The following is a 27,933-nucleotide window of genomic DNA, read 5'->3' as shown; positions in this document are numbered from 1 at the left end:
CAGTAGTAGTTAGGGGAATACAAATTGGATTGATTAATTTTGACGTTTTGTGTATTTTAAAAAAAAAAAATTATTCAGCTGGTTCATCAGCGAGTAACATAGAATAAAGTTGTTTATCTGCCATACAACCATCCATAAATTCTTCTCTTGTTAAAACTCCATCAGAGTTACTATCCATTTTTTACAATATTTCATCTGTACGCGCTTCAAGACTTACATCAACAGTTGATTCATCAGCACCCAGCATACTGTAAATGCCCTAGATGTATAGATTAAAAGCATATGATTATGCGGATTAAGAAATGAATTCGGGATGAAATATAATGAACATAACAGACTGTGTATGATGTTAGATGATTGAAGTCAGTTAGCAGGAAACCCTGTTCTATTTAGGTTACGTGCTAGCTGGCTCTTGTCAGCAAAGATTACCTGTGACTATAACGGAACTGATGCCCCATGATGGGTTTGAAACACCACCACTCAGTTTCATAGTCTGAAATGTTGTAGGGGTTGGTACTATGTCAAGCACAAATAGGTTATTCTAGCCTCTGGACAGACCAATCTATTGGTTCTGCTCAAGCCACATTTTTACCCTGTCACTCATTCGCTTATTATTCCTGACTGTTTTTTATATGATCGTATGTGTGCTAATTACTTACTTTACTCATCACATATCTGTAACTTATTTTTGCCTGACTATAAATATCGATTCACGCTTGGTTAAATTGAGTTGGCTTACATGCTTTCTCCACCGCGCATCATTCCGTTTCGTTTCGTTCTCTCCTCTTCGCTTCATTCCTTTGATCATCTTTGTGGATCACTGGTTGTACGAAATATACGTATTCGAAATTCTTTCTCGTATTTAACTTATTTGATTCCGTTATTCACTAATGTGAGTTAAGTCGATACTTATATACGAGGATTGGCGACATGTATATTTCGACAGCAGTCATTCAATAAGAACAAGAAACGATCTAACTGAAGTCAGATATAGAACCGCCTAAAATGTTACCATTGAGCTTTGCACCTGATGATTGATATCCCGTAAGACTGAGATATTTACCATTGATTAGTCATTGAGTAGCGGCTGATATCACGTTTGTCCAGCTCATTTTTAGCGCTAATCCAATTCTGTAGATCGAGTGAAATTATATTAACACAAATTTCTAATCCAATTTTTATTACAAATCGAGTTCGACTGTAGAAAGCATTCAAGTTTTTTAATATCTTCAATAGGAAACATCGATTAGTTTAAAACACTGGATTGAACTTAAGATTTTCATGTTGTACAGTCTATTAGTAAGTATACCTAAAAAATCAATATATTTTTGGCTCAAATCGATTCTCAGTCTAATTCCTGATAGCCATTCAACGTGATTGTTAGGTTGTTGTGCCATTTCCGACCTGATACATTCCTACTAAATTTTTAAATTGATTAAGATCACTCCTGATTATAAATGACTGGAAGATTTCGTTCAATGTGAGTGGGATTTATGCATTCTTATGAGTGCAAAGACTAATCACCATATGATTTCAACAACAGTAATAATCCTCCACGTGATTGAAGAAAGAATATATGAAATTCAGAAAAAGCTTGATTTTCTAAAAAGTCAAAACTATGGTACAATAACTCAATTTACTTAGCAATAACTATGATCATGAAAAAGGCGTAACAAAAATGAAGAACTATGGGTGAATGTGACCAGTCAGAGGGGTACTATGAACTGAAACTAGTTACCAAGGTTTCCTCTGTTCGTCTGAGACTAGATGATTTGAGGTCTGAAAAACTCCTCAAGATTTGGAGTTAAACAGTATAAAAGTACACTACTTATAGAAAGATATAAGAGCACTGGATTCTATCTAATGTGAAACCATATGTGCTCAGTAGTTACTTGCTAGTAAAAAACAGTTATATGAGGGTCAGTTTGGACTGAAAATGATTTTTGAGACTATGTTAATTTTTCAGTTTTTTTCCCTCGAAGAATAATATAACTTGCAGAAAAGGAATCAACATTTTTCATAAAAGCTTCAAACATTCACCTATTATTGTTTGTTTTAATCTTCCCACTGATGTTTAGGACTGCAACTGGTCAGTCTCTAATTGGCATATGTGCACACTATGCGTACTTCCTCGATATAGCCTTAATTCGCAAGCAGAATGAACATCAACTCTGAGATGCAGGTACATCCAGCTGACGAGTCCCAAATGGGACGAAACATGCGTCAAACTAGATTCCACTGCTAGCCACTATTCATCTTTGCTTACAAAGTTTCTAACAGTTTATACAAGGAAACAATGGGGAAGTTATGGATTTATTACTAATAATCTATTGGGATCAAACTACAAAAGTAAGTCAGGTTATGAGACTGATTAAAGGATCTATTCAAAAAATCCCATTCACTTATTTTAATGATAAAATTATTCCTTAAAAACAACAATTATGTTGTTGACAGGAAACGAAATGCCAAAAAAATGAATTCTGTATACATTATGAAATCGGGTTTAATCATTCACCGCGATGTACCAGTTAAAAGAATTAAATAATTACAAACTAGAGTGGTGTAATTATGCAACAATCAATTCAGTGATAACAAATTTGATTAAAATGTTGGCATAATCAGTTCAAAGGAAATATATAAATTCATGTGAATAGGAATGAACAAATGTTTCAGGAAATTTAACATTCATGTAACACTTTGCATGTATCATGATGAAATCAATTTTGTCGTGTCAAACAAGACGAACGGTTCTGTGATTTTTATAGCGTACGCCATAAACCAACCTTATTTAGAAAATATTTAAAACCAGGAGGTAATGAACTGCTGTTTCTTCTTGGTATGAAGCTTCACATCCGCGAATATTCACGACCTCATTGGCAGTTCAACCCAGTACATTCAGGTCTCGTTACAAATACATAAACTCTACATCATTGAGCCAGAATCCAATGGTTTACATTTGTAACTTCAATAAATAAAGATTCGTTAGGTTTTTGCCTTTCAGACAGATCACACGCCTAAGTATAAATACACTGAAGTGATCAATAACCGTATACTTGTTAACGCCTGATATTTTAAAGCTACAATCGGAAGCTATGGTTTATGAAATTTGCCATATTAGTAATACAACAGTAATTCATTTGGCACTTGAGTTATCTAACACAACTTAACTGAAGCTTTAAATATACACAAAGTTAATTGATATCATATTCATCTACTTCCATTCCATGAGAGATCCTGACACAGTACTGCTGGAAAGTTTTAATGTAACACAATAATGTTGTTCATTCCCCCAACCCCCGTCACAGCATTAACTTTAAGTGGTTCTCCAACTGATATCAATGTTTAATATTAACTAATCAAAAACCTATCTCATTGTAGAAACAGTAGGCACTAACCATTCAGTTACTTAATTTAATTGAAAGACAAAATTAGTAGTTTAATGTATTTCAACAATTATTCAACTATATAATCGCATTAATAGATTTCATTCATATATAAATTGAGTATATGAAAATTGTATGAAAGAATGATTTTCACTTGACAACTGTGACCGAGAATTAAAAGAAAAATAACTCATGTAGTTCATTAATATAAGCGTAACATTATTATACATTCTATCTTATGGGATATTATCTATTTCTACTCACCGAAAGAATGATTAAAAGAAACCGCTTAAGGCATATAATCTAAATTTAAATAAAGCGAGAATGATAAGAAAAGATAGGTGGTGGCTAGTAGTGGAATCCAGGATGCGCGTTTCACCCTACTTGAGACTCGTTGTCTGGATGCAACTGCGTTCTAAAGTTGATATGTCGCACCGGGACTCGAACCCAGTACCATTCGACTCAGATACCATCACGTTATCCACTAAGCTACGGAGTCTTGATAGCCATTAGCTTGTGAAATGGGATGAAGTTTAAATTCGCTTAGTATTGTTTGCTTGATTCTTCCCATTGATGTTTAGAATTGCAATTGATCAGTCTCTTATTGGCCATATGTGCATACTGTGTGCATTGCCTCGATATAGCTTTAATTCACAAGGAAGTAGCTATCAGGACTCAGTAGCTAAAAGGATAACGCGATGGCGTTTGAAGCAAACGGTACTGGGTTGGAGTCCCAAAGTGAACATCAAATCTGAGTTGCAGGCACATCCAGCCGATGAGCCCCAAATAGGACGAAACACGCATCCTGGATTCCACTGCTAGTCACTATCTATCTTTGCTTATAACGAATACATTGTTTAGAATTTAACAGAAATTAGGAATAAAAATTTTAAAAAGAGTTCTTTTTATAATTTTTTAGACTAATGGTCCTAGAACATTTAAGATATTACTATTACGCAATAGGACAAAAGTCTAGCGTTAAAGTTATACCTCCTGTCTAGCAAGTAGCCTGATATCAAGTTACAAAACCTGTTTTGTCCTTAAAGGTGTATGTTAATGGGAATGAGCTCAGTAAAAAAAGGAATGGAAATCAGGCTTTCTATCCTTCTAATGTAAATGTTTTCCCATGCTCATGTGAATTTATAAATATAATCAGAGGGGTCTTATGATGGACATTTGTCTTCTAATATTTGTGTTACTGACCATAGTTTTGTATATGGTGGAACCAATTTTGTAGGGATGAATGTGCCTTTTAAAGTTGTTTTTAGTTTTTAATTTTATTCATAATTTGATCTGCTTTAAGTAACGATCCGTTAAAAATGTATCCCTTTTAGGGTTTGGAAACTTCTGTCTTATTTTGATATTCCAAGTTATTCATTCAGTATTGTTTGTTTGAATCTTCCCATCGATTTGTTAGGACTGCAACTGGTCAGTCTCTAATTGGCATATGTGCATACTGTGCGTATTGCCTCAATATAGCCTTAATTCACAAGCATGGTAAGCAGAGATGGATAGTGGCTAGCAGTGGAATCCAGGACGCGCGGCCGAGTGGATAACGCGATGGAGTTTGAAGCGAGGGTACTGGGTTCGAGTCCCAGAGTGAACATCAACTCTGAGATGCAGGTACATCCTTCGTCTAATCGGCTGCGAAGAACCGCTTGGTGTTTTATAGCTCTTTCTCCAACATACAAATTTAATATACGGCTTCCGATCTCCATGGAAATGAGAATCTCTCACCGCATAATGGCAGTACGTTGCTATTTCATAAGTTCTAATGGCGCTCTTTAACGCTTCCAGTGATGGAAACGCTACCAGATAGAATGTATTCAAAAATACATTTTCCGTTTCTGTAACTACGTGAGGAACAACAGAGCCTGTAATTTGCACGTTACTGACGTCCATATTGTGAAGAAAATTATCTATATCGTTAAGTACAGAGCTTTTATACGAATTTCAAGAATTACATAACCAATTATAACGCATTTACAACTAGGAATTTCATTGGACGAAAGGGATTGAAAAAAATTGGAAAATGGGATGAAAATTTTTTGATTAAGGGGGACAAAAAAAAATTATTAAAAAAATCGACGTGATCCTAATGTTATTCATCCATCTCCGCATTCCAAGTTATATTTCTTTATAACTTCTTGAAGGCGTCCATTTACTCATGGATGGTTATTTATTTCCGTATATTCCTCCTTGAGCTTTTCTGATGAATACAACTTTTTGACTCTGTAAAAGAGCAGTTTCAATAACCTATATCTATAGTTTATCTATCACAAGCTGTAAAAATTTAAGCATTAATCATTGCAGTTTCATTTCCTACATGTATACATTTGGTAAACTTCATTATTTCTTTGAAAGATTGGAACATACCTTTTTTCTTCATGTGTCATCGTAAATTTACTATTTAGAATGGAATGTATTGAAGCTTTCAAGTATTATATCTAAATTTATTAATTAATTGTCTAATCAATATCCTGGAAGCACTGGACGGCCGTTTCGTCCTTTTGTGGAACTCCTCAGCAATGCTCATCCACGATCCAGTGCTTCCAGGTTTTCCTTGGTGGTCTAGCTTCAATTGACTCATAATTTCAAATATGAAAATACTGAATTCTCTACAAAACCCCTTCTGATTATAATCAATATCCGTTTAATAGACGTGACTTATCATTATTATCACTGAAGTATGGTACATAATTTTACATAACATTATTTGTAAAATAGTAACGAATAAATCCCAATTTTTAATTGCGATTCATTCGTTAGACGGTAGTTTAATTAGGAAAGATACAACGGTGACAAATGAATAATGTTAGTAAAAACATTTAATCTTAAATATCAATATTTCAACGATAGTATTAAGTAAAGATGAATGGTGACTAGCAGTGGAATCCAGGACGCGCGTTTCGTCTCATTTGGGCCTCGTCAGCTGGATGTACCTGCATCTCGGAGTAGTAAGGTTTACAAATAACAAACAGATGAAACAGGAATCTTTCAGTATTAATTATAATGATAATAATCTGGAAGTTATATTTTATCCAAATAAACACACAAATTGAAATTCATATTTGATGTTTTATCAGATTTTTCGTCTTCATAGTTGAATTCATGAGTTGATCTAAGCTAGACTACCATTGAAAATCTGGAATCACTGGGACTCTTTAGCAGTATGCATTCACGATCCCTTACGCTAGACTCGAACCCATGACCTACGATCTTACGCGCGACCGCTTAGCCTCGAGACCTGATTTACCACATACAAATTTATATATTGCGTGAAGGGTAATTATTAATATCAACTAGATAACTTAAATTGAAGTAATAAGAGCGAGATTGTATGTAAATCCTTAACCGTTTAATCGGAAATCAAGTGTTTGGGTCTAATAGACAATGGACAACCTCTTAATTATTTCTTGGAATTTTATCCAATCCACATACTGAATGTGAATACTATGTATAATTTTGTAATGATCCAAGTAATATCAGATAACTCAGAGAAGAAAAATTCTTTTCTTCACTGAATTGTCTTCTTTCTTCTTCAATAATACAATGACTGTCTTTCATTAATATGAGATAGTTTAAAAGTAATATATCAGGATACTGATAATTTCAAACATCTACTAAATGTAAATCATCAATTAAGAGCTATTTGAAAAGTAACGAATATGAATAAATTATAACATGTAGAATCAAAGGATTTTTACATGTATTCTGAATTTTATAGGCAACAATCCAATGCATTGCAAGAATTTAATGGTGCTGACTTCATTCAGAGATAGACATTTTAGTACTACTACTACTACTGCCACTATTACTGTTATTGCTGGGACGAATTTCAAGAGGCACGACGGAGCCTTCAAAGGCTGAAGGGACTGAATATTTTTTACCTACTCATAACTTGATAGAACTTTCCAGAATATCAATATAGCGTGCTACTATTGGACGGTAGCATAACTTGACTCCTTGAGGATTGGTTGAATCATAATGGTGTTATAGCTAACACTAATATCTATAAATACCTATACTTTTCTGTACATTTTTGATTCTTACCGAACAAACACTTCTCCTGCTTCTTCTTTCTTCTGATTTGAGACTGTAGGGTTCAATAGATTCGAGTACCGTTAGTTGTATATCGTATTTTGTGTTAATCAAGTAGTGAGCTTAACAGTTATCATTCTTTACTTAGTAACGTTTATAACGTTTTCTCGACTATGTAACTGCTGTCAGTAAATAGATCATAGAAACATGTTTGCTTTTTATAAATGTAGTTTACAGACACTATTCCCATTGGTTATTAAGTCACAATATAATTTTAACGAAAATAACTCGTTCTGAAATTTTACTAAGACAAAATTTCGAATTATGTCAACAGTAGATCACATGGTGTACACCGGTATGATTACGTATAACTAAGAGTAGAGAAAGAAAATATCGAAGAACAGGAAGTTGAATGATAGATGTTGATTCAAGGGATGACAATTATTATTTCACTAATCCGAATTGAATATAACCTTTTGTTTACTGTTCTGTTTACGAAAAAGAGGAAATCCGGTTTCTCTATTTACTTTTTATACTATTGTCATTGATAAATGGACTGGGGAAAATTACCATTTTCTCATTATAACACTTATTACAATATCACTGGACTAGCTAATGTTGACAATTGTCTTGGAGGAAGAAAAAATCCCATTTTTCACATTTTTTCTTTATTACTTTGAAGGTGTATTGTATACTCTCAACTGTTTGTGTTTTTGTTCATATGCTCCTCCATTTTCCGGTCCTTTTTTAATGTTTTATATTACGAATGGATTATTGGAATCCCTTTCGTATTATTTATGGCAATGTGTATAGTTTGTAAAACCTTTCAATGTTCACAATATTTACGGGTCTTTTGTTGATGAACGACAATGGATAACGAGATTATTTAATTGAAAACATCTATGGACCAGTGTTAGACCACCATTGAAAACCTGGAAACACTGGATGGAAGTTTTGTCCTAGTGTGGGACTCCACAACAGTGCGCATCCGCAACCCCACACAAGGAAATCAAACACACGACCTTCGCTCTCGCGCGCAAACACTTTGGGGTTAGTGTCTAACTCCAGTCAATCTACGATATTGCGTGACCATCTTCCATTGTCTACAGTGGGTAGCTGCCACACCCTACACGGGTGAACTTTAATGGTCAGGGCTTTTTACTAGAACTCCGAAAATTACCTCTCGAGTATAGTCACTAGTAGATACATGATTATTATCAGTAAGGGATTGTGGAGATTGTTGAGTTTCCATTTAACGCTTGACTATACATTGGAACTTTTTGTCTATACATATTAGTGGCGTTGATTACCTATGTATTGTTTCATACTTACAATTTATCGATTTAATATACTTCACTTTCATGAATATACTGTTGATGAAATTCACGAGGTTATCTTTTGAAAATCTATCCTATTAGAAATTATATTACGGAACTACAATTGTCGAATTTTAGTTTATATCAAAAAATGTTATGGCGAGTTATGTCGAATTAAGTAGTATAAATTTTAATGCATAGGTTGTGGAACCTGTTTCAACGTAAAGATGACTTTCATAATGAATCTACCGAAGACAGAAGCGTTGATCAACTCGTGAATTCAACTATGAAAATACTACAATCTCCAGGAATTCCCATACTGATAATTTCTAGAAATGTCTTTATTTTTACATTTTTTTTCCTCACTCTACTTGTTTAACAAATTACAATACTGAACCAAAAGCATCTGTACAGTTGGAATAAGTTTTTGGATTTTTATTGAAGCAGATAAAACAATAAATTAACTAACTAACTAACTAACAGTAGCCTGTACATCAATTTAGAATCATTAGAACAAGTTTAAACAGGAAACTCAAAGAAATAAAAAAAGAAGTGAGATGCATTGGAACATGAACACTAACCAGTTGAAGTACTGTCTGTGTAAGTATTCAATGTTATGCTATAAACCATTATCTTTTTTAGTGAACTAATTATTCTAGTAAATAGTTGATTATAAAAATGATACGTTTTTAAAAATGGAAATGTAGAATACATTTGAATTTAGTTATAGGGAAATGAAAAGAGTGTTTAATTTACAGTTTCCTATTATGGACTGATTCTAGTTAAGCAACCATAGAAACCAGGAACTAATGGACAGCACTCTTTTTCATTCTAGGATGAAATTCTTCATTAGTGTATAACCAAGACTTAACTGTGAATAGGTGGAGTTCATTCATGTTGAACATAAAACAAACTTCACTGAAAGCCATGGATAATGGTTGAGTAATATATTGAAGTTAGGCATATAAACCATTGATTGCCAACTCGTTAATCTAAGTGTATGTTGACGGTCTTAAAGGTCCTAGCTTCAACCTCTAGTGAGTTGGTAGATGAGCATCACTAAGGGGTCACGTATTGGGACGAAATAGGTGTTCAGTAAGTTTTGCACTTCAAGTATTGTCTAACTGAATCCTGAGCATATGATAAATAGTGACCAATGTCAAGTTTGCCTAGTCCTTTCTTAGTGATCGAATTCTATCGATCAAGTTAAAATGTGGACACTAGTCCAGCTTATTGATAACGTCTAAAACTGTGAATCTATGTGATGCAGTGTTTGAATTCTACAGTAAATATAAACTTTCTCAAGACTCCAGGTTATGTTTTATCAATAAGTGTCAACTGACACATAATCTATGTCTGAATTTTTCAGCTGACTACATTAAACGCTTAAACAACTATTCACTATTATAAACTAGGGCAAAACAGAGATGTCATTACTTTCCCCTGGTTTTCATCAGTTCTCAATCTAATACCTGTCAACAATGAAAACTAACTTTAATTTCAATTTAATCTCTACAAACTTTGTGTTTCAATGGTAATTATTTATTCATTAGTAAACAGTTTGAAAAAAATTCCCAAGAATCTCATTAAAAAGTCATGGTTTGGTGGAGTTTACCCATGTTAAAAGTGGGAAAACAACTTACTGTAATCATATTAAGTAATGATCGTTCAATCTATGTGGTTACACTTATTGGCTTCCTGATAGTCAGTAAGAGATTAATCATCAAGACATTTTGTTAATTTTCCTCAGATAAAATCAATGTTTGTTTAAAGACAGCTGATGGATGCATTTCATTGACACATTGTAGTGTCGGTTGTTATGTTAAACCCATATACCCTATTCTAACTTCTGGACAAGCCAATTTACTTATCCATCTTGAGTCATGTTTTCATCATGTTAGTTATTCACTTATTACCCTGACTATTTTTTATATGAGCGTAGGTGTATGTACACTTCTTATCCTATTTATCAACATGTCTGTCATTTATTTTTATCTCACTATAAATATTGATTAACGCTTGATTGAAGCGAGTTGGCTTACCCACCATCTTCAATGCGTTTCATTTTTGCTTCGCTCGCTGATATTCGCTCATGTGCTTATAGCTTTCTGGCCTGCGTTATTTGTCAATAAACTGTAGCTGCGGCTTCTCTTAGCCTTCTGATTTTATGCACCGTTAAGATTTGCATTATAACGGTTATCGAGGTGAAAGATTAAAGAAGCACGGCACTACAATATTATTACGGGAAAAAACATTTATTCATTTAGCTAATTCCTTTTTGTTATATCCCGAAGAGAATTAAGAAGGGTAACTTTTGAGGACTATTTATGGACCAATGTGATATATATATTTCCTATTGTATAATTGTTAAGTAACTAAACTATTCATATTCATGTCCCTCTTATTCATCCAATAGGGAAGCTACACAAGCCATCCTTACACTCTTATAAGTAATTTGATTATTTAAGATACTCCTTTTTAAAGATTATTTTATGGTACTATTTCGATGTGTTAATTCTTGTTCATATAACTAAACTTATTTAATAAAATTTCATAAGTCTCAATAACAATACCCTTTCTATCAAAGATTCATTTATAATTATTGTATATGGAGTATCAGTGGTGTCAAGATGATAGGTATGCCTTGTTGGTGAACATCATCTATGAAGAAACATTTGTTGTCCAAGTTGTCTTATCTGCTAACTTCAATGAACTAACATAACGGGAGATTCGTTCGTAAATGGAAGTTTGAATCTATAATACTGATTTAATGGTTTACATTTTTTTCATATTTTGGAAATAATTATAACAGTAGAGAATAAGCATACATGCAAAAGAAGGCCCCAAATGCCCTGGTACGGCCGAGAGTGGGGAGGGCTCGACCTCTCTCTCGAAATGCTCTCACACGGCCACGCGTATACAGTCCTACTCACTGCCTTTTCACGGTATTACTGTTGTTTACGAAATTGAGAGGAAGAAAAGCGAATGTCCGGAGCTTTAACCGGGTTGATAGACAAGAAAAGTTCACCTAGGGGAGTTGGAAAACCATGATTTCAAACCAATGGTGCACATGGGCTCCAGTATCCCGAGGAAACAAATGGTGTATGAATCAACCGTTGGTCACCGGCTACCATGGGACTGCATTTCCACACGATATTCCACTGCCTTATGGGTCAGACCTTCAGGTCAAAGACTCCAGGTGTAGCCCCTTAAGGAAACTACCTGCTTCGGTCTGGACACCCGGGCAGTATCATAACCCTCAAACAATTAAATGAAGTGACAATTTTTTGTGTGGCGCATATGTATCTGGTGCCCCCTTGTACCAATATTTATGTGTTCAAATAATAATAATAACAATAATAATAATAATAATACATGCATAACAGACAATTATGGAGTAAACAAACTGTTAACAGAAAACAATATGTTAATACCTCATAACAAACTATATGGAATAATATTGAAGAGGTGCCCCCAAATTCCCTGGTACGGCCGAGAGTGAGGAGAGTCTGCTCTCCCTCTAGAAATGCTCTCACATGGCCGCGCGAATATATAGCTTCTGACAGGGAAGTCCTACTCACTGCCTTCTCATAGTGGCGGGGGTGTTGTTTACGAAATTGAGAGGAAGAAAAGCGAATGTCCGGTCTGGGCACCTGAGCAGTATCACAGCCCTCACACAAATCAAATGAGATTTGTGAGGCGCATATGTATCTGGTGCTTCCTTGTACCAATATTTATGTGTTTAAATAAATAAATAAATAATGTAAATATATTTTTAAGTACTGGTTAGCTTTAGTATCCTATGAAAATGTCTAAAGCAGTAAGAGAAAATCGTGTAACTATATCCTATGTCAAATTCTAGATTTGAATCATTCACACAGATTCATAGAATATTCAAGACATATATGAGTTCTCATATTCCTAGTTTATTTTGAAATCAATCTCAGATGACTGAGAGACTGTATTCTGATTTATTACTGTGTAGAAACCGATGTTATGTCGATATTGTACCAAGTATTGATTGAATTTTATCAAGTAAGCTGTAACTTGGTTATTGGTTAGGGTGAATCGACGTGACATATTTCAAGCTTTGATGTTCCGTATTAGGAGTCAAGTTATAAGAAATTTTAAACTTAAGTGTCTCATTATTAATGCCAGTAAGTAATACATATCTAAAATCTTCAGAGAACATATTCTCATGGTGGGATCTGAACCATGGATTTAGACTATGAAACTGAGTGACGCTAGAATAAATTTCACAATGAGTGTCAGCTTCTCCAAGATGACAGGTATGCCTTGCTGATGATCACTAACTAGTGCGAAACTTGAGTCAAGTAAGGTTTCCTTCCTACTAACTTCAGCCATCTAAGAAGCCTGATATCAGAGTTAGAATTTAAATATGACAAATATGATATCACTTACCATTCAGTGATCAATCAAAGTAAATATTTCAGTCCTATAAAAGATTTGTCTTACTTTCAGTAACTTAGAGGTATTAGTTGTAACAATAAATGGTCGTGTTTGGATTTAATAAAAGGGCACCCATCCCCTTAAGATGGTCAATACCTCTTGATCATAAATTCAACTTGTAGAAAATCTACGTTCATGACTTCTTACCGACCCTTCCCAATCACTAAACATAAACCCTAACCAAATGCAATTTTAACAAAGTAACCATAAAAATCTGTTTTTAAAAAAAATTGACATTCAGGCGAAATAGATCGAAATATGTCGTTCCTTAACAATTCATAATGAACATTATATCTATCGTAGTGTTGAGGTTTTCAGCTTAGATGAATGCTTCTGGTAATTATACTTTCACAGACCAGGATGATTTGATTGCCAATTTTCCACCATAGTTCTGAACAGAACCATCAATGCTTAGTTCGAGTGGAACTATGCTTTTCAAAGTTCATCAGTAGACAATGAACCGGTCTGTTCTGATTATCTTGTTTGTAGTTTTATATAACAGACTGGTTTCATTTGGACCATAACTGGAAACTAGAAAGCTCTGGGCGACTATTTCGTCATATTATGGGACGATTCAATAGTGGGTGACCATGATCTTCTCTCACTAAAACTATAAATGTAAGCTGTTGGATGTCACCTCAGCAGTCAGTAAGTTAATCATCTACCACAAGACCCAGAGAATCCGACTTTGAAACCCAGTGGGGTCGCGAATGCTCACTGTTACAGAGTCTCATGCTAGGACGAAATAGCTATCTATTGCTTCATCATCATTAAAGGTTGTTTAATTGTAGTTATTCCATGATGTAACATTTCAGAGTTTAAAAAGCCATACAACTCCCCTTCTCTGGAAGATCTTTCAATAATTGATTGAGTATAATATATATTAATGATTAACATAATAAAATCTACTCTACTCACTTTGATAATTTCAACCATTTCATGTTTTTCAATAGTTCCATTACCATTAATATCATACATTTGAAATGCCCATTCAAGTTTCTCTTCTGGTTTACCACCTGATGTAATATTAATTGCTAATAGAAATTCTTTAAAATCAATTTTTCCAGAATTATCTTTATCAAATGTTCGAAATACATGTGTACAAAATTCTTCAGCATCACCATCAGGAAAAAATCCAGAATAAACTTCAATAAATTTTTTTTTACTTAATTGACCAGAAGGGCAATCTCTCTATAAATAATAGAGGTGAAAAATTAGAAAACAAAACAACTATATACTTGTTCTAAATTTTATTATATGGTAATGAGCATATATTTGAGCTACAAATCTTCTCCACCATCTCAAAGATGGATAGTAACTAGCAGTGGAATCCAGGACGCCCGTTTCGTCCTATTTGGGACTCGTCAGCTGGATGTACCTGCATCTCAGAGTTGATGTTTACTCTGGGACTCGAATAAGAGACTGGCCAGTTGCAGTACTAAACATCGATGGGAAGATTTGGACAAGTAACACTAAGTGGATTTCGAATAATTTATACACTAATATTGTGTTGTGTGCTATTTATATCGACATAAGTAGTATATACGCGTTAGTCAGGAATAGATTGTCTGGCAGCAGAAGGTTGACAATATCATAAAGTGAAAGAACGGGAACAGAAAAAAAATGGTATGGAAATGCAGGAACAATGAATCCTGAGACAATTAATGAACATTTTACATATGAAGTATTGGAGTATGGTTTTTCTATTTTCTCAAGTAACTGTAATTTTGTACTAAATATAAACGGTTGTCCTCACCTGTGTTCTCCTTCATTACAATATTACGTTTATAAATGAATAGTTTAATTATATAATTTGCTCTGAACTTTAATTTAGTTTGATAGGTTTCATTTTTCAATCATTCTCAAACTAAAATAAGACTAAAATCTGATGTACAATGTAACTTTGAGCAATGCTTGTGTAAGTATTCAGTTGCACAATGACTATAACTAATTAATATAATAATAGGTACACTTTTTTTATCAGTAGCTGTCTTACGAATAATAAATTATGCACAATATAAATAGATTATAACAATTTTAAAATGTTATATTGTGATGTGTGCTACTGATGTCTATAGATATAAGTAGTATGTAGCATCAATCGAAGGTGAAATACCTGGCAGCAGAGGGTTAAGAAAAACGAAGAGAGGAGAACGAGAATCGTGAGTGATTGGTTTGGAAAAGAAAAATTAGTCAAGTTTGAGACAATTGACTGGCATTTTGTAAATGAAGTATTTACTGTATGGTTCTTAGATTTTACTAAGAGCTTCTGTAATCTATATGTTCAGATACATTCGATTGTCTCCACTTGTGTTCTCATTCACTCCAATATCATTGAACACCATAGACAATATGATACTAGATCAATTTCAATTTTTATGTTACACAGCTAAATTTGTTTGTTTATCTACAATAGAATAAAACTAAATAAAATTCATTAAAAGCAAAGATAGATAGTGACTAGCAGTGGAATCCAGGACGCGCGTTTCATCCTATTTGGGACTCGTCAGCTGGATGTATCTGCAAATCAGAGTTGACGTTCACTTTGGGACTCGAACCCAGTACTGTTCGCTTCAAACATCATCACGTTATCCACTCAGCTACTGAGTCCTGAGTGAATTAAGACAATATCGATGCAACAATCCGCACAGTATGCACATATGGCCAATGAGACTGATCAGTCGCAGTCCAAAACATCAATGGGAAGAATCAACCAAACAATGCCAAGTGAATTTAAATACAATTCGCATTAGGTTGACTGATTCTAATTCCTTTTTTATATAAGAGATTTGAATTTATACTAAATTGAGAAGTGAATAAAACTATAATAGATAAACAAACGATCAATCTACCTATTATATATGTATACTTTTAAAACACACATTTAACGTGAGTCAATGTTCAATGGTCTTTTGTTATATCCATTTTTTGCATAGTTGCAATCATGAGTCAATTGAAGCTAGACAACCTTGAAAAACCTGGAAGCACTGGATGGCCGTTTTGTACAAATGGGGGACTCCTCAACAGTACGCATCCACAATCCTGCCTTGCGAGATTCCAACCCAGGACCTATCAGTCTCGCGCCAGAGCGCTTGACCACTAGACCACTGAGTCGGCATCCAAAGGTGTTAATGTCTAACTTCAACTAATCCACGAAGTTGAGCAACCATTCACCAATTGTCTTCAGTGAGTTGATATCTCTCAACAGAGCTGAGTGAACTCCACTGGTCTCGCGTGCGAGACTGATAGGTCCTGGGCTCGAACCTCGCGAGGCGAGATCGTGGATGCACACTGCTGAGGAGTCATACAATAGGACGAAACGGCTGTTTAGTGCTTCCAGGTTTTCCATGATGGTCTAGCTTCAATTGACTCATGATTTCAACTATACAAATACTGAAATCTCCACATAACCCCTTCTGATAATGTTCATTCTTATTTATTTAAAACACATAAACTCGGAACTGAGTTAACTAGTCCATTTAATCAAATAACTAAGATGAATTAAAACTTCTTCAAGTAGTTTGTTTTTTCTTTTACTAACTAAAGTTTATTTTGTTTATAAATATGTGACACACAAAAACAAGTTAGGAGTTTGTCAACATCCCAGTACCAATGAATCAAGACTATTATAGAGGAAGAAAAAAAAAAGGAATAGTGACGAAATAAAGAAAAATTGTTTTTTGTATGTTTGTATCCTTTTGTTGTTGTTGTTGTTGGAAAACATGTTAGTTAATATGGATTCGAATAATAGAACCAGAAACAATTTCATTGAAGACTATGCCAGTAAGTGTTGATTAACATCAAAACCTATTTTCTAGGTTTTCTAACAATTACCCATATTCATTTAACATAGCCTTTAAGTTTATGGTACTCAGGTCATAACAAGAAAAAAAATTATAGTTAAGCTAATTAAATTGTTCCTTATTAATGAAAATCTCAATATTCCTATTGTGTGTATACGTTAATAATTACAATGGGTGATAAAAATAGTTTCCTGAATGAACTGAGAAAAAATTGAAAATTTGTTGGAAACAATCTGTACTGAAAAGTTGTTTCGTTATAGTTTGGTACTCATTATCAGTAATGGAAATATATTAAACTATGCAATAGTAAACCAAACAATTGAATTGGTTTATATTATCACGATTGGTCATTTTGAGATAAGGAGTAGCTTATTGTTGCACTCATGAATAAGCTGATTACAAATTATGGCCTAATACTAAAAGTTCGGAAAATTCACATCACTTGTTAAAATATCAGCATTTTTTTGTATGTTAAACCACGAACTTATCCTAGATAGACAACCATTGAAAACCAGGATGCACTGGACACCTTTTTAGTTTTATTATTGGGTTAATCCATAATGCGCACCCACGACCTTAATACCAAGAATCGAATTCAGAACCTTTGATCTCGTGTGTGAATGTTAAAGCTTTAGACCATTCAATAGTATGTATGTCTAACTTCAAGTAATTCATGATATTGCATAACGACAGCTCATCACCTAGGATAAACAACTGTCTCACACCCAACACAATGGAACTCGGTTAGTTACATCCTCTCATTAGAATCCCAGAAGTTGCATCTTGAAACTAGTGTTTAGTGAGCATATAATTATTACCGGCATAGGGTTTTGTCAAAACTGTAGAACTTGCATAGTTCAAATTTAACTGGTCGTTTTATAGAATAAACTTATTGTTTTAGTGAAGCATATTATTAGATTAAAAGGACTTATTAGTAGTATAATGAAATTTAATGTCAAAACCGCTTTATAAGTATTCTGCTTTCGGTTTTTTATAAATTCATGCACGCAAACTGATAATCTCGCTCTATTGATTAACTAGTTCAATTGTAGTAAATGAGAACAGAGGTGGGGACAACCAAATGTATTTTAATACAAAATTACAGAGTTCTTTGGTAAAATGTGAAAACCAGCCCTTCAATCCTTCATTTGCAAATCCTCTATCAATTGTCTCTTAAAAACTTCATCATTCCTTCATTACTATAACAATTACTCTCTGTTCCCGTTCTCTTCTCTTTGATCTTCCCTACTTTCTGCTGTCAGACATTCCACTTTTGATTGGTGCTATATACTACTCATGTTGACATAAGTAGTATACACTACATAATTATATTGTATACAGTGTAAAAATGATGGAAAATAAGAAAAAAAAGATATTCCTAGAAGATATTTTTCTTTTTTTGCACAAACTACTATATTCCCTACTACTTTTAGTGTAGTTTTAGTTTATTTATTTAGTTAAACACATAATTATTGGTACAAGGAGCACCAGATATATATGCACCATACAAATCTCATTCGATTTGTGTGAAGGCTGTGAAAATGCCCAGGTGCCCAAACTGAAGAAGGTGGTTTTCTTAGGGGGCTACACCCGGAGCCTTTGACTCAAAGGTCTGATCAACAAGGCAGTGGAACATGCAGTCCCATGGTAGCCGGTGACTGGCGATTGATTCATACACCATTTGTTCCCTCAGGATACTGGAGCCTATATAAATAGAACCATTTAAATAAGACCTAATACAGAAGAGTATGATGAAATCACTGTGTAAGTGAAGTCAAAGTGTTAAACAATATAAACTTAAATTTATATATGTCATCAAATCAGTATGTTTATGTTTCTTTTTTGTGGTAAAACATAGTTTAAAAAAATATAATACAACTCCAGAATGAGACATATTTCAGATATTTGATAGTCATTCTGTATTCTTCAGAATTTATATCATGGATTGATCTTCGTTAGATAAGCATTGAAAATCAGACAGCACTAAATAACTATTTCGTCCTGTTATGGAACTCCTTAGCCATGCACATCTAAGAAAATAACCATTAGTTGAAGTCGAAGTTCCCAGGTTCAACCGGTAATATGTACAGTTATTAATACAAATTACTGAGGAGTTACATACAATCACAAAAAATTGTCCAGTTCGTTTAGTTTTTAATGGCTGCCCACTGTAGATAGATCTGTGGTGTAAAACTGGGAAAATTTAACCTCCTTTATAAATGATTCTGTATTCATTTGAAATAAACTTTGATAATGTAACTGAAAATTGGTAACATTCACAGAGAAGTTTCCCAGAGTGAGTTTAACAAAGTTCCATCCACTGTTCTACCATATATATAAGCCTTAATTATAGCTAACAGTTTGTTTTCTTAACTTCATTTTTTGTGATTGCTTTCCATGTTGTCCTAATTCATGACCATATAGTCATTTTTAGTTGTTTTTTTTCAACTGGGTGAAAAATTGGATCAATACCGGCATGTTTATTAATAGCTGATTGATCTAAGTTCTAAACTTCTATAAAATCTCCGATATTATTTGTATTCCCTCTGTCCAAGATTTCAATATTTTACCAGTGAAATAAGTGTGTACAATTGTCTACATGGATTGATATAAGTAAAAACAGATCCGCTTTCTTCTATTCAAGGTTTATACTCATATAGTTGAAATCATGAGTCAATTGAAGCTAGACCACCACGGAAAACCTGGAGGCAGTGAATGGCCAGTTCGTCCTATTGTGGAATTCCTCAGCAGTGCGCATCCACGATCCCACCACGCGATATTCCAACCCAGGACCTATCAGTCTCGCGCGCGAGCGCTCAACCACTAGACCACTGAGCCGGCATCCAACGGTGTTAATGTTTAACTTCAATTCATAAATAACAACGAAAGCCTCACTATTAAGCCATTCAGCTGAAAAAATTCATTATCCTGAGCAACGAATTTTCGTCAACATCTCAATATACTTGATGTACATTGCTAAAAATAATTCAACTGTTTATTATTTACTGATCTATGATTCTCAATTTACTATTATGTTATGATAAGAGATCTAGTTTTAGGTTCTACTGAAAATCAGGAAGTATAATACTTTTATTTCCTTCTAGTATAAGACTCTTTAGCAGTGAATACGCATGACCCATTAGAGATTGAACCTAGAGATTTCTAGATTTTACTCTGGGCACTTCATGGTTGGAATCACTAAGTTGGCATCCAATTGTACAGTTTCAAATGAAACCAATTTATTATGGTGTGACGACTATCCATTCCAATTAGTGACATCTATTTCACTTCTGGCATATCTGAACTACATCATTCATGATCGCTCACTAAAGCTTGCAGAACAGCTTAAATTCAACTACACTAGTGAGCTAATTATTACTGTTAAACTGAAGTTCTATTATGATGAATGCTGCATACATACTAAACCAATTTCCATAGAATCCTTTTAAATAAATTGTGATTATGTAGTATTGTGTTGGATATTACTCACAAGATTGCCCATCAGTAGTGTCTAGCGGAACGTAGCTTCAAAGCCATTACAGTTTTGAGACTGAAAGAAGACTTTCTGAATCTAAAAGGCTTATTATTATTATTGTCTATTTGTTTATATAAGTTGGTTTAACTATTAATAAGTAACATTTCAATGATACATTTGGATTAGTATCACTTTAATGTTATTTAACAGTATGAGGGTGATATTTTATATGATAAATGAATGATTTAAGCTTAAAACTATTGTAACGAAGGTCTATTCGGTATATATATACATACTTGTAACAACATGTCCTCTGAAGTTTATTTCTCGATGCAATAGAGTATATAACTATTCTAAGCAGAGATGTATGGTGACTAACAATGGAATTCAGAACAAAACATACATTCTGGATTTCATCTCTATCCACTATCCATTTATCTTTGCTTAAAATGGTTATGACGTAATGGCAGTATTGAGTCAATTCACACGGGATGTACATATGCTTAAAAGAGACTGATAGATTACAATACTAAACATCAATGCAAACATTCAAACAACCAATATATATGTATACGAGCATATAATTATGTTACTATACTTTTCAATTTAGAGTATCTTATAACTGTTAATCGAATAGTGACCATTTTAGTGTTGAAACGGTGTTCTTTGAAGGAATGAAAGATATATGCTAATTGTGTACATTTGCAATACTCATTTATTTGTCCAGAAAAGAAACTAGTACCAATTATTTTGTTGCATTTCATCCCAATATATTATCGTAGCTAGATAGTTTAATCAAGGAGCTTTAATCTTTGACTTGGAAAAGGTCATCAATACCTACTTTACATACAAGTAGTGTATTTAGTAATTCTATAAGCATTTAATTAGTTCAAAGGTTTTGTTGTCTTCATTCATCCTTGGATTCCTGTTAACTATTTTCTCTTAATTTGACGTTTATTAAACAGACTAATCTATGTAGAAGTATCTATCTGAATATCCTACTTTAAAGCTTTTTCAATTAAGTTATTTACCTTAAAGAATACAACACTAACCACTAACTAACTGGCTCTCCTGTCAACCAGGATTGAGCTGTACTGTTTGAGTTGCCACCTGAAATTCTGGATAGTGCCTGGTCCTCCTAAAAACCAATGCAAAATTACCCTGGCCTACAAGGGTATATTATATAATATAACTATGTATATGTATTATTTAAATAACTCGTAACCTCGTAATAAGTGTTCGTTCTCCTGCCTGTTGTGTCGTCTTACAATATGGTTAGAACTACACGAAGTGAATTAATGATTGAGAAAAATTATTGACATATGGATTAAACAATGAAAATTATTCTTAACTGACTTATAAACAAAGTAGTACAGAGAAACTATGATTGATTACCATATTTATTGAATGATCTTTTCTAATGAGTTTTTCATTGTATAGGAACAATGTAAATGATCTGTCAATTTGTGTTCAGTAGTTATTATGCATATATATATAAAAAGCAAACTGATTACTTAACCAGATACGTTACTGTATTCACGATAATCTAATATGAATTGTATTCATATAAGTGGAAACCACAGTCAACTAAATAATGAAAGTTTAACAAAACCGATAGTATATATACATCTATTTGAATGAGGTTGTATTACAAGTTGGAAAGCCCACGAAATCATTTTATTTATATACGAAAAGAGCTCTTAAGTGTTCGCTCAATCAGGTTGAATCCTACTATCAATTAAAAACTCACTTCTTCATTGTATTAAAGTAGCGTAGCGAACTTGACCGTCGTTCGCTGGAAACCCCTCTTGAAAAACCACAATATACACATTACGATGTCAGCCCAAGCTATACGCCTTCCCAAAAATCACAGGTTCCAACTGTTTTAAAAGAAATCACCAATTTTCGAATAAAGTCAATATACGGACTATTTCTTACACAACCAGAAGGTATATGTTAATATGAGGCCCTTCTCATCACCCAGATTGAGTTAGTGACTGAACTAGGGCCACTAGATGAAAAGAATTACCCCTACTGTTACAGATGATCGATTGGGGACAGAATAGTATGATCAGATGTTTGACTGGAAAAAAGACTATGTTCACTTAATACTTGATTCCTTGGGAAATACTCTCACCAGACCTGAGAGAATTGCAACAGAATAGGCCTGCAAAGGTACCATGTGGAAAATACCGACTCAACAACTATACACTTCACCGGACGTTACATGACATGAAACTACCTTAAGAGATTGATAGTTAGTCACATTTGTTTAATATTAAATATTTATATGATACATGATCCGAACAATGGCACGAGATAATTTATTTTATTATTGGGCTTATAAATGAATTCCCTGAATGACTTAAGATTAGTTAAAAGTGTCAGATAGTCGGTAGTAGTAGGCAAGTAATCTTATGTAGACTATATAGTTTACAATATTTCTTTTTAAATATAATGTTTTATCTAAATAGAAAGTTGGTAATTTCTGACATTATTCTTGGTTTCATTGATTTATATGTCTAGTCATATTTTGACTAATGGATTAATGGTAATGGTTACTAGTATCTCGACTAAATAACATATAGTTACTTAAATACCTCATATAACATACATCTATTTAGTTAAGCGATTAACTGTATAAAATTTGATTTACATTAAGTAATTCAGTAATTATAAAAGTGCGCATCCACAATCCCGCCTCTCGAGATTCGAACTCAGGACTTATTGGTCTCGCGCGCGAACGCTTCCAGGTTTTCCATGGTGGTCTAGTTTCAAATGACTCATGATCTCAACTATTGAAATTACTATAGTATCCACAAAAAACCCATTTCTGGTTGTTATGTTCTAGTGAGGACATAAGTACAGGTAACTTCCGGGACCTATTAACGGACTATTATTTTACATGTATTCTTATTATATAAGTATTCAGTAATTAGATTTTGTGTATCTATATTCATCTTATCATAAGCTTCATTTTGACCTATGGATTATTATTATACGATTTACTGTCCCTAAATTATATTGAGTTTATTGATTATTGTCTCTCACGTTCACAAACACATTTGGCTTGATCTTGTACAAATAATATTTTCTATTTTATGGTGTAATGCGGTCTTTCTGTATGGTATATTAATCAAGTATGCTTCAAAAAATGACTCGCAAAGCAGAATCTGTAATTGGTGTTCTGGAGTCAATTGGAAGGACTAGGCGGACAAAGGACCAATAAGGATGCTAGACTGCTCATACCGGTCGAAGTCATTGGTTGGCACAGTGCTAAGATTGGAAAAGTCGAATTCTGATTGATGGATAAATCATGTGATAAAAGCCGGTCATAAAATCATAACACTGGTACCAATTTCTAAAAATGACAAATCTTTCATGTATCCTAAGTAACTGGACATTGATCATTTTCAATCATACACATATAAACAAAATATATCCCAGTGTGTATTTGTAAGCTCGCCCCTATATTACTTCATCTGACATATCCATACATAACTATTCTGGAAAATGTATATACATAGTAAAATAGAAAAGTTTAATTTCAACTTCATAAGAAAAAATAAAGACTGATGCATTTCACTGATCACTTACAGTAAAAATAAACTTGACTACTTAAAATATGTATTTCTACATATTCAATAGAAGTTATAATTTAGAGTCTGAGGAGTCCCACAATAGGACGAAACGCCGTCCAGTGCTCCCAGGTTTTCCATAGTGGTCTAGCTTCAATTGACTCATTATTTCAACGATGAAAGTACTGAAATCTCCATAAAACCCCTTCTGAATCTGTTAAAATTTTTGGGACTTATGTAAAGATTTCAATATTTACTATTAATCAGTTGATTATTATAATTGTGAAGTTCCGCTTTGTTAGAATGCTTGTGTTTTTTCGTCTACACGAATGGAACTCTAATTGACCTTAGAAGAATACTTACCCTAGATACCCTCGCAGTGTTTATTCTATATGACTTTAACACAACTCAGACTAAGAATGCGTGACTAACCTGACTGGAACGTAAGTATATTTCCACACCGAAAACCGATAATAATCACAATAATAATAAGGGTGAGAGAATATTTAACTCATGTAACACCTGTTACACTATCTACTAGTTTGACTAAGCAAATAACCAGTCATTGTCTTTCTCACCCATACATCACGCTTCATTTGATCTGAATCGTGGTTATAAAAAACCTTAAATGCTAGAAAGTTATCCTAGATCGTGTAAAATTCAGGTGAATAACTCTTTCTCTATTCCTAAACTTTTAAATTATGAATAAAAATTGGCTAGTTTTCCTTACAATGTTATTGGATATAGTTTCCCTAATGTATTTCTGTGAGTCGTGGATCGTAAATGCGCACTGCTAAGCAGTCCCATACTAGGACAAAGCGGCCGTCTAGAGCTTTCAGGTTTTCAATAGTGGTCTAACATTGATCGATTCATGATCTCAATTAAAACTCAACAATCTCCACAACCCTATACTGATAATTTTTACTTTTACTGATTCATTAGTAGTTAAATTTTCTAGTTTGATTATTTTTACGGATCAATGATTTATGTTAAACAACAAAATAATTATTTTTCCATCGGGCTCCATTAAAATAAAATCAATATTTGGAGTATTTAAATTAATCTACTGTTTGTTGTTCTTTGGTTCCATGTCCCATATTTATTGTTTACAATATTTTATACACGTTTCCTGATCATATGTTTATGGATTATAACTATAAACTGTTCTTTCTGTATGTACGCATTATCTGGATTCAAAGTATATATATTTACCAAATAGGTCAATTTCGTGCTCAAATAAACCAGTGAATAAGGTAATTCAATTAGTTAGACATTTAGTATGGTTTAAAGTTTACTGTTATCACGAATAGATCTGAACGTCAGTAAAGGGCTGTGGAAATTCCTGAATATCATCGCAACCATGAACTGATCTGAAGGTTAGGCATTCACATGTGAAACCGAGGGTCCTGAAGCACTGGAGGGCTCCAACAGGTAATTCCTGGAGTTCTAGTGAGAAGTCGTGACCAGTGGAGCTAATCCATGTCAGGTAGAGACAGGTATCTACCTCAGTACAATGAAAGTTGGTCGCGCAATTTCGTGGATTGGTTGGGGTTAGACATTAACACAGTTGGATGCCGGCTCAGTCGTCTATCCGTTAAGTGCTCTGGAGCGAGACTGGTAGGTCCTTGGTTCGAATCTCGTGAGGCGGGATCATGGATGCGCACTGTTGAGGAGTCCCACAATAGTGCCAAATGGCCATCAAGTGCTTGCAGATTTTCCATGGTGGTCTAGCTTCAATTGACTCATGATCTCAACTACATAAAAAATTACTAAAATCTCCACAAAACCCCCTTCTGATAAACCATATATTTCACAGAATTCGACAGTTTCAAAGCGTCCACCCTCTATCATAGGTGTTTCCAGAGCATTGGTCATTTATTTCGGAACCGCTGAGTTATGTTTGACTCAAAGTACTGAGTAAGGATGCCAAGTAGATTGGCAAGGTAGTAAACTTTTATCCACTGGGATGGTTGGAAGATGATTACGTTTGTCCAACTACTACCCACCACAATGAGCCATGACGTCTGAGAAAAGAAATAGGTTGGACGAAAACTACAGACAACCAAATCAAAATATAGCATCAGTACATGAAGTTATTAGCAGTTGGATTGATTCATGTAGATAAACATATACTACCTAGTTTGTGTGCGCACCACTATCGTAACCAATGATTGGAGACATTCGGCTAAATATCGCATGATCTATCACTATGATGCAAGTGCATCAATTCTTTGCATTCTCTTAGATCCCAAGTTTATAAATTTCTTGTGAAGTTTGGTTTCTTTTTTATTTGACTAATTTATAATTCCTTAAATTCTTTCTGCAAATCTGTTGTATCCCGTGGAGAATTATGAATGGTAACTTTGAGAACTATTTATGGACCAGTATGATATGCATATTTCCTATTGTATAATCGTTAAGTAACTAAACTATTCATATTCGTGTCCCTCTTATCATAAGCTTTATTTTGACCAATAGACTATTATTATACGATTTACCATTCTTGTGTTATCCCCAGTCTATTAATTACTGTTCCCCATATTCACAGCCACATTTGGCTAAATCTTGTACAAATGTTATTTTCTATTTTATGGTACGATGTGATCAGTTTGTTTGGTATATAAACTCAGTATGTTTTAGAATAATAATTCATATTGCCAAGGCTGTTATTGATGTTCTGGACTTAACTGGCTGGGCTAGGCAGAAAGCAGGACCGACAAGTGGCCAAAACTGCTCATACGGTTTTCGTGCATCATTGGGCGATCAATAAATTCACTGCTCTCTCATTGACGATAATATCACTCATATATATATTAACAGGGCCGATACGCAATCAAAGACTGCTCATTCGATTTTGTGTATTATTGATCCGATCGATAAATCGCAGTTCTCTAATTGGCGGTCTTATAACGTCATATACATCACTGGACAAGAACGCACGCACTCACACGTTATAACAAAATCCTAATCTATTACCACTAATACTACCACTACTATACCTAGATTTTTTTGATGATTCCATCTCTCTCTCTCTCTGCTGATATAGTATTACAACGTGAAATGATGTAAACATGTTCCAGACTTTACGTTGCATATGACTAACTGACTAACTTACCAACTTTAGTTTTAAATCTCCTCCTCCATTTCAATTATTAGTCATATAAGTTAATAGATAGTGAACATGAATATCACTTTTCTTACAAATATATATATATATATAATTTATGGAACTCAAAACAACTGTCAACTAATCACAAAGTCAGAATCTTCAATACGAACATCAAAACAGTCCTACTGTATGGAGCTGAAACGTGGAGAACTACTACGACCATCATTAGGAAGGTACAAGTATTTATAAATAGTTGTCTACGGAAAATAATCAACATCCATTGGCCGGATACTATCAGCAACAGCGTTTTATGGGAGAGGACAAACCAGCTTCCAACTGAAGAGGAAATTAGGAAAAGACGTTGGGAGTGGATCGGATATACATTGAGAAAATCACCAAACTGCATCACGATTCAATCCCTAACTTGGAATCCGGAAGGGAAGCGGGAAAGAGGAAGACCAAAGAACACATTACGCCGGGAAATAGAAGCAGATATGAAAAAGATGAATAGAAACTGGAATGAACTGGAAAGGAAGGCTCAGGACAGAATTGGATGGAGAATGCTAGTGAGCGGCCTATGCTCCTCCACGAGGGGTAACAGGCGTAAGTAAATAAGTAATATATAGAATTTATAAATTACTTACTATAAATCCACGATACCATTGTTTAATTTGTTTTTTTGTAAAATTTGTATTCGTTCTTAAGAATTCTAAATCTTCTTTTGGTAATTTTTTTCTAGATCCTAGTATATTACCCAT

At 33.9% G+C, this 27,933-nt stretch overlaps 1 protein-coding gene across 1 annotated transcript; it reads right to left on the bottom strand.

The window, feature by feature from the left end:
- Smp_068510 (putative neuronal calcium sensor) lies at positions 1-27,933 on the bottom strand (the record flags this gene model as incomplete). Its single annotated transcript, XM_018798193.1, has 3 exons — positions 1-259; positions 14,129-14,401; positions 27,820-27,933. The coding sequence occupies 3 exons, from the start codon at positions 27,931-27,933 to the stop codon at positions 182-184; spliced, it is 465 nt and encodes a 154-aa protein (XP_018653159.1). The 3' UTR covers positions 1-181.

Source organism: Schistosoma mansoni, chromosome 6 (genome assembly GCF_000237925.1).
Source record: "Schistosoma mansoni strain Puerto Rico chromosome 6, complete genome".
NCBI lineage: Eukaryota > Metazoa > Platyhelminthes > Trematoda > Strigeidida > Schistosomatidae > Schistosoma > Schistosoma mansoni.
This window is presented reverse-complemented; position numbering and strand designations above follow the sequence as displayed.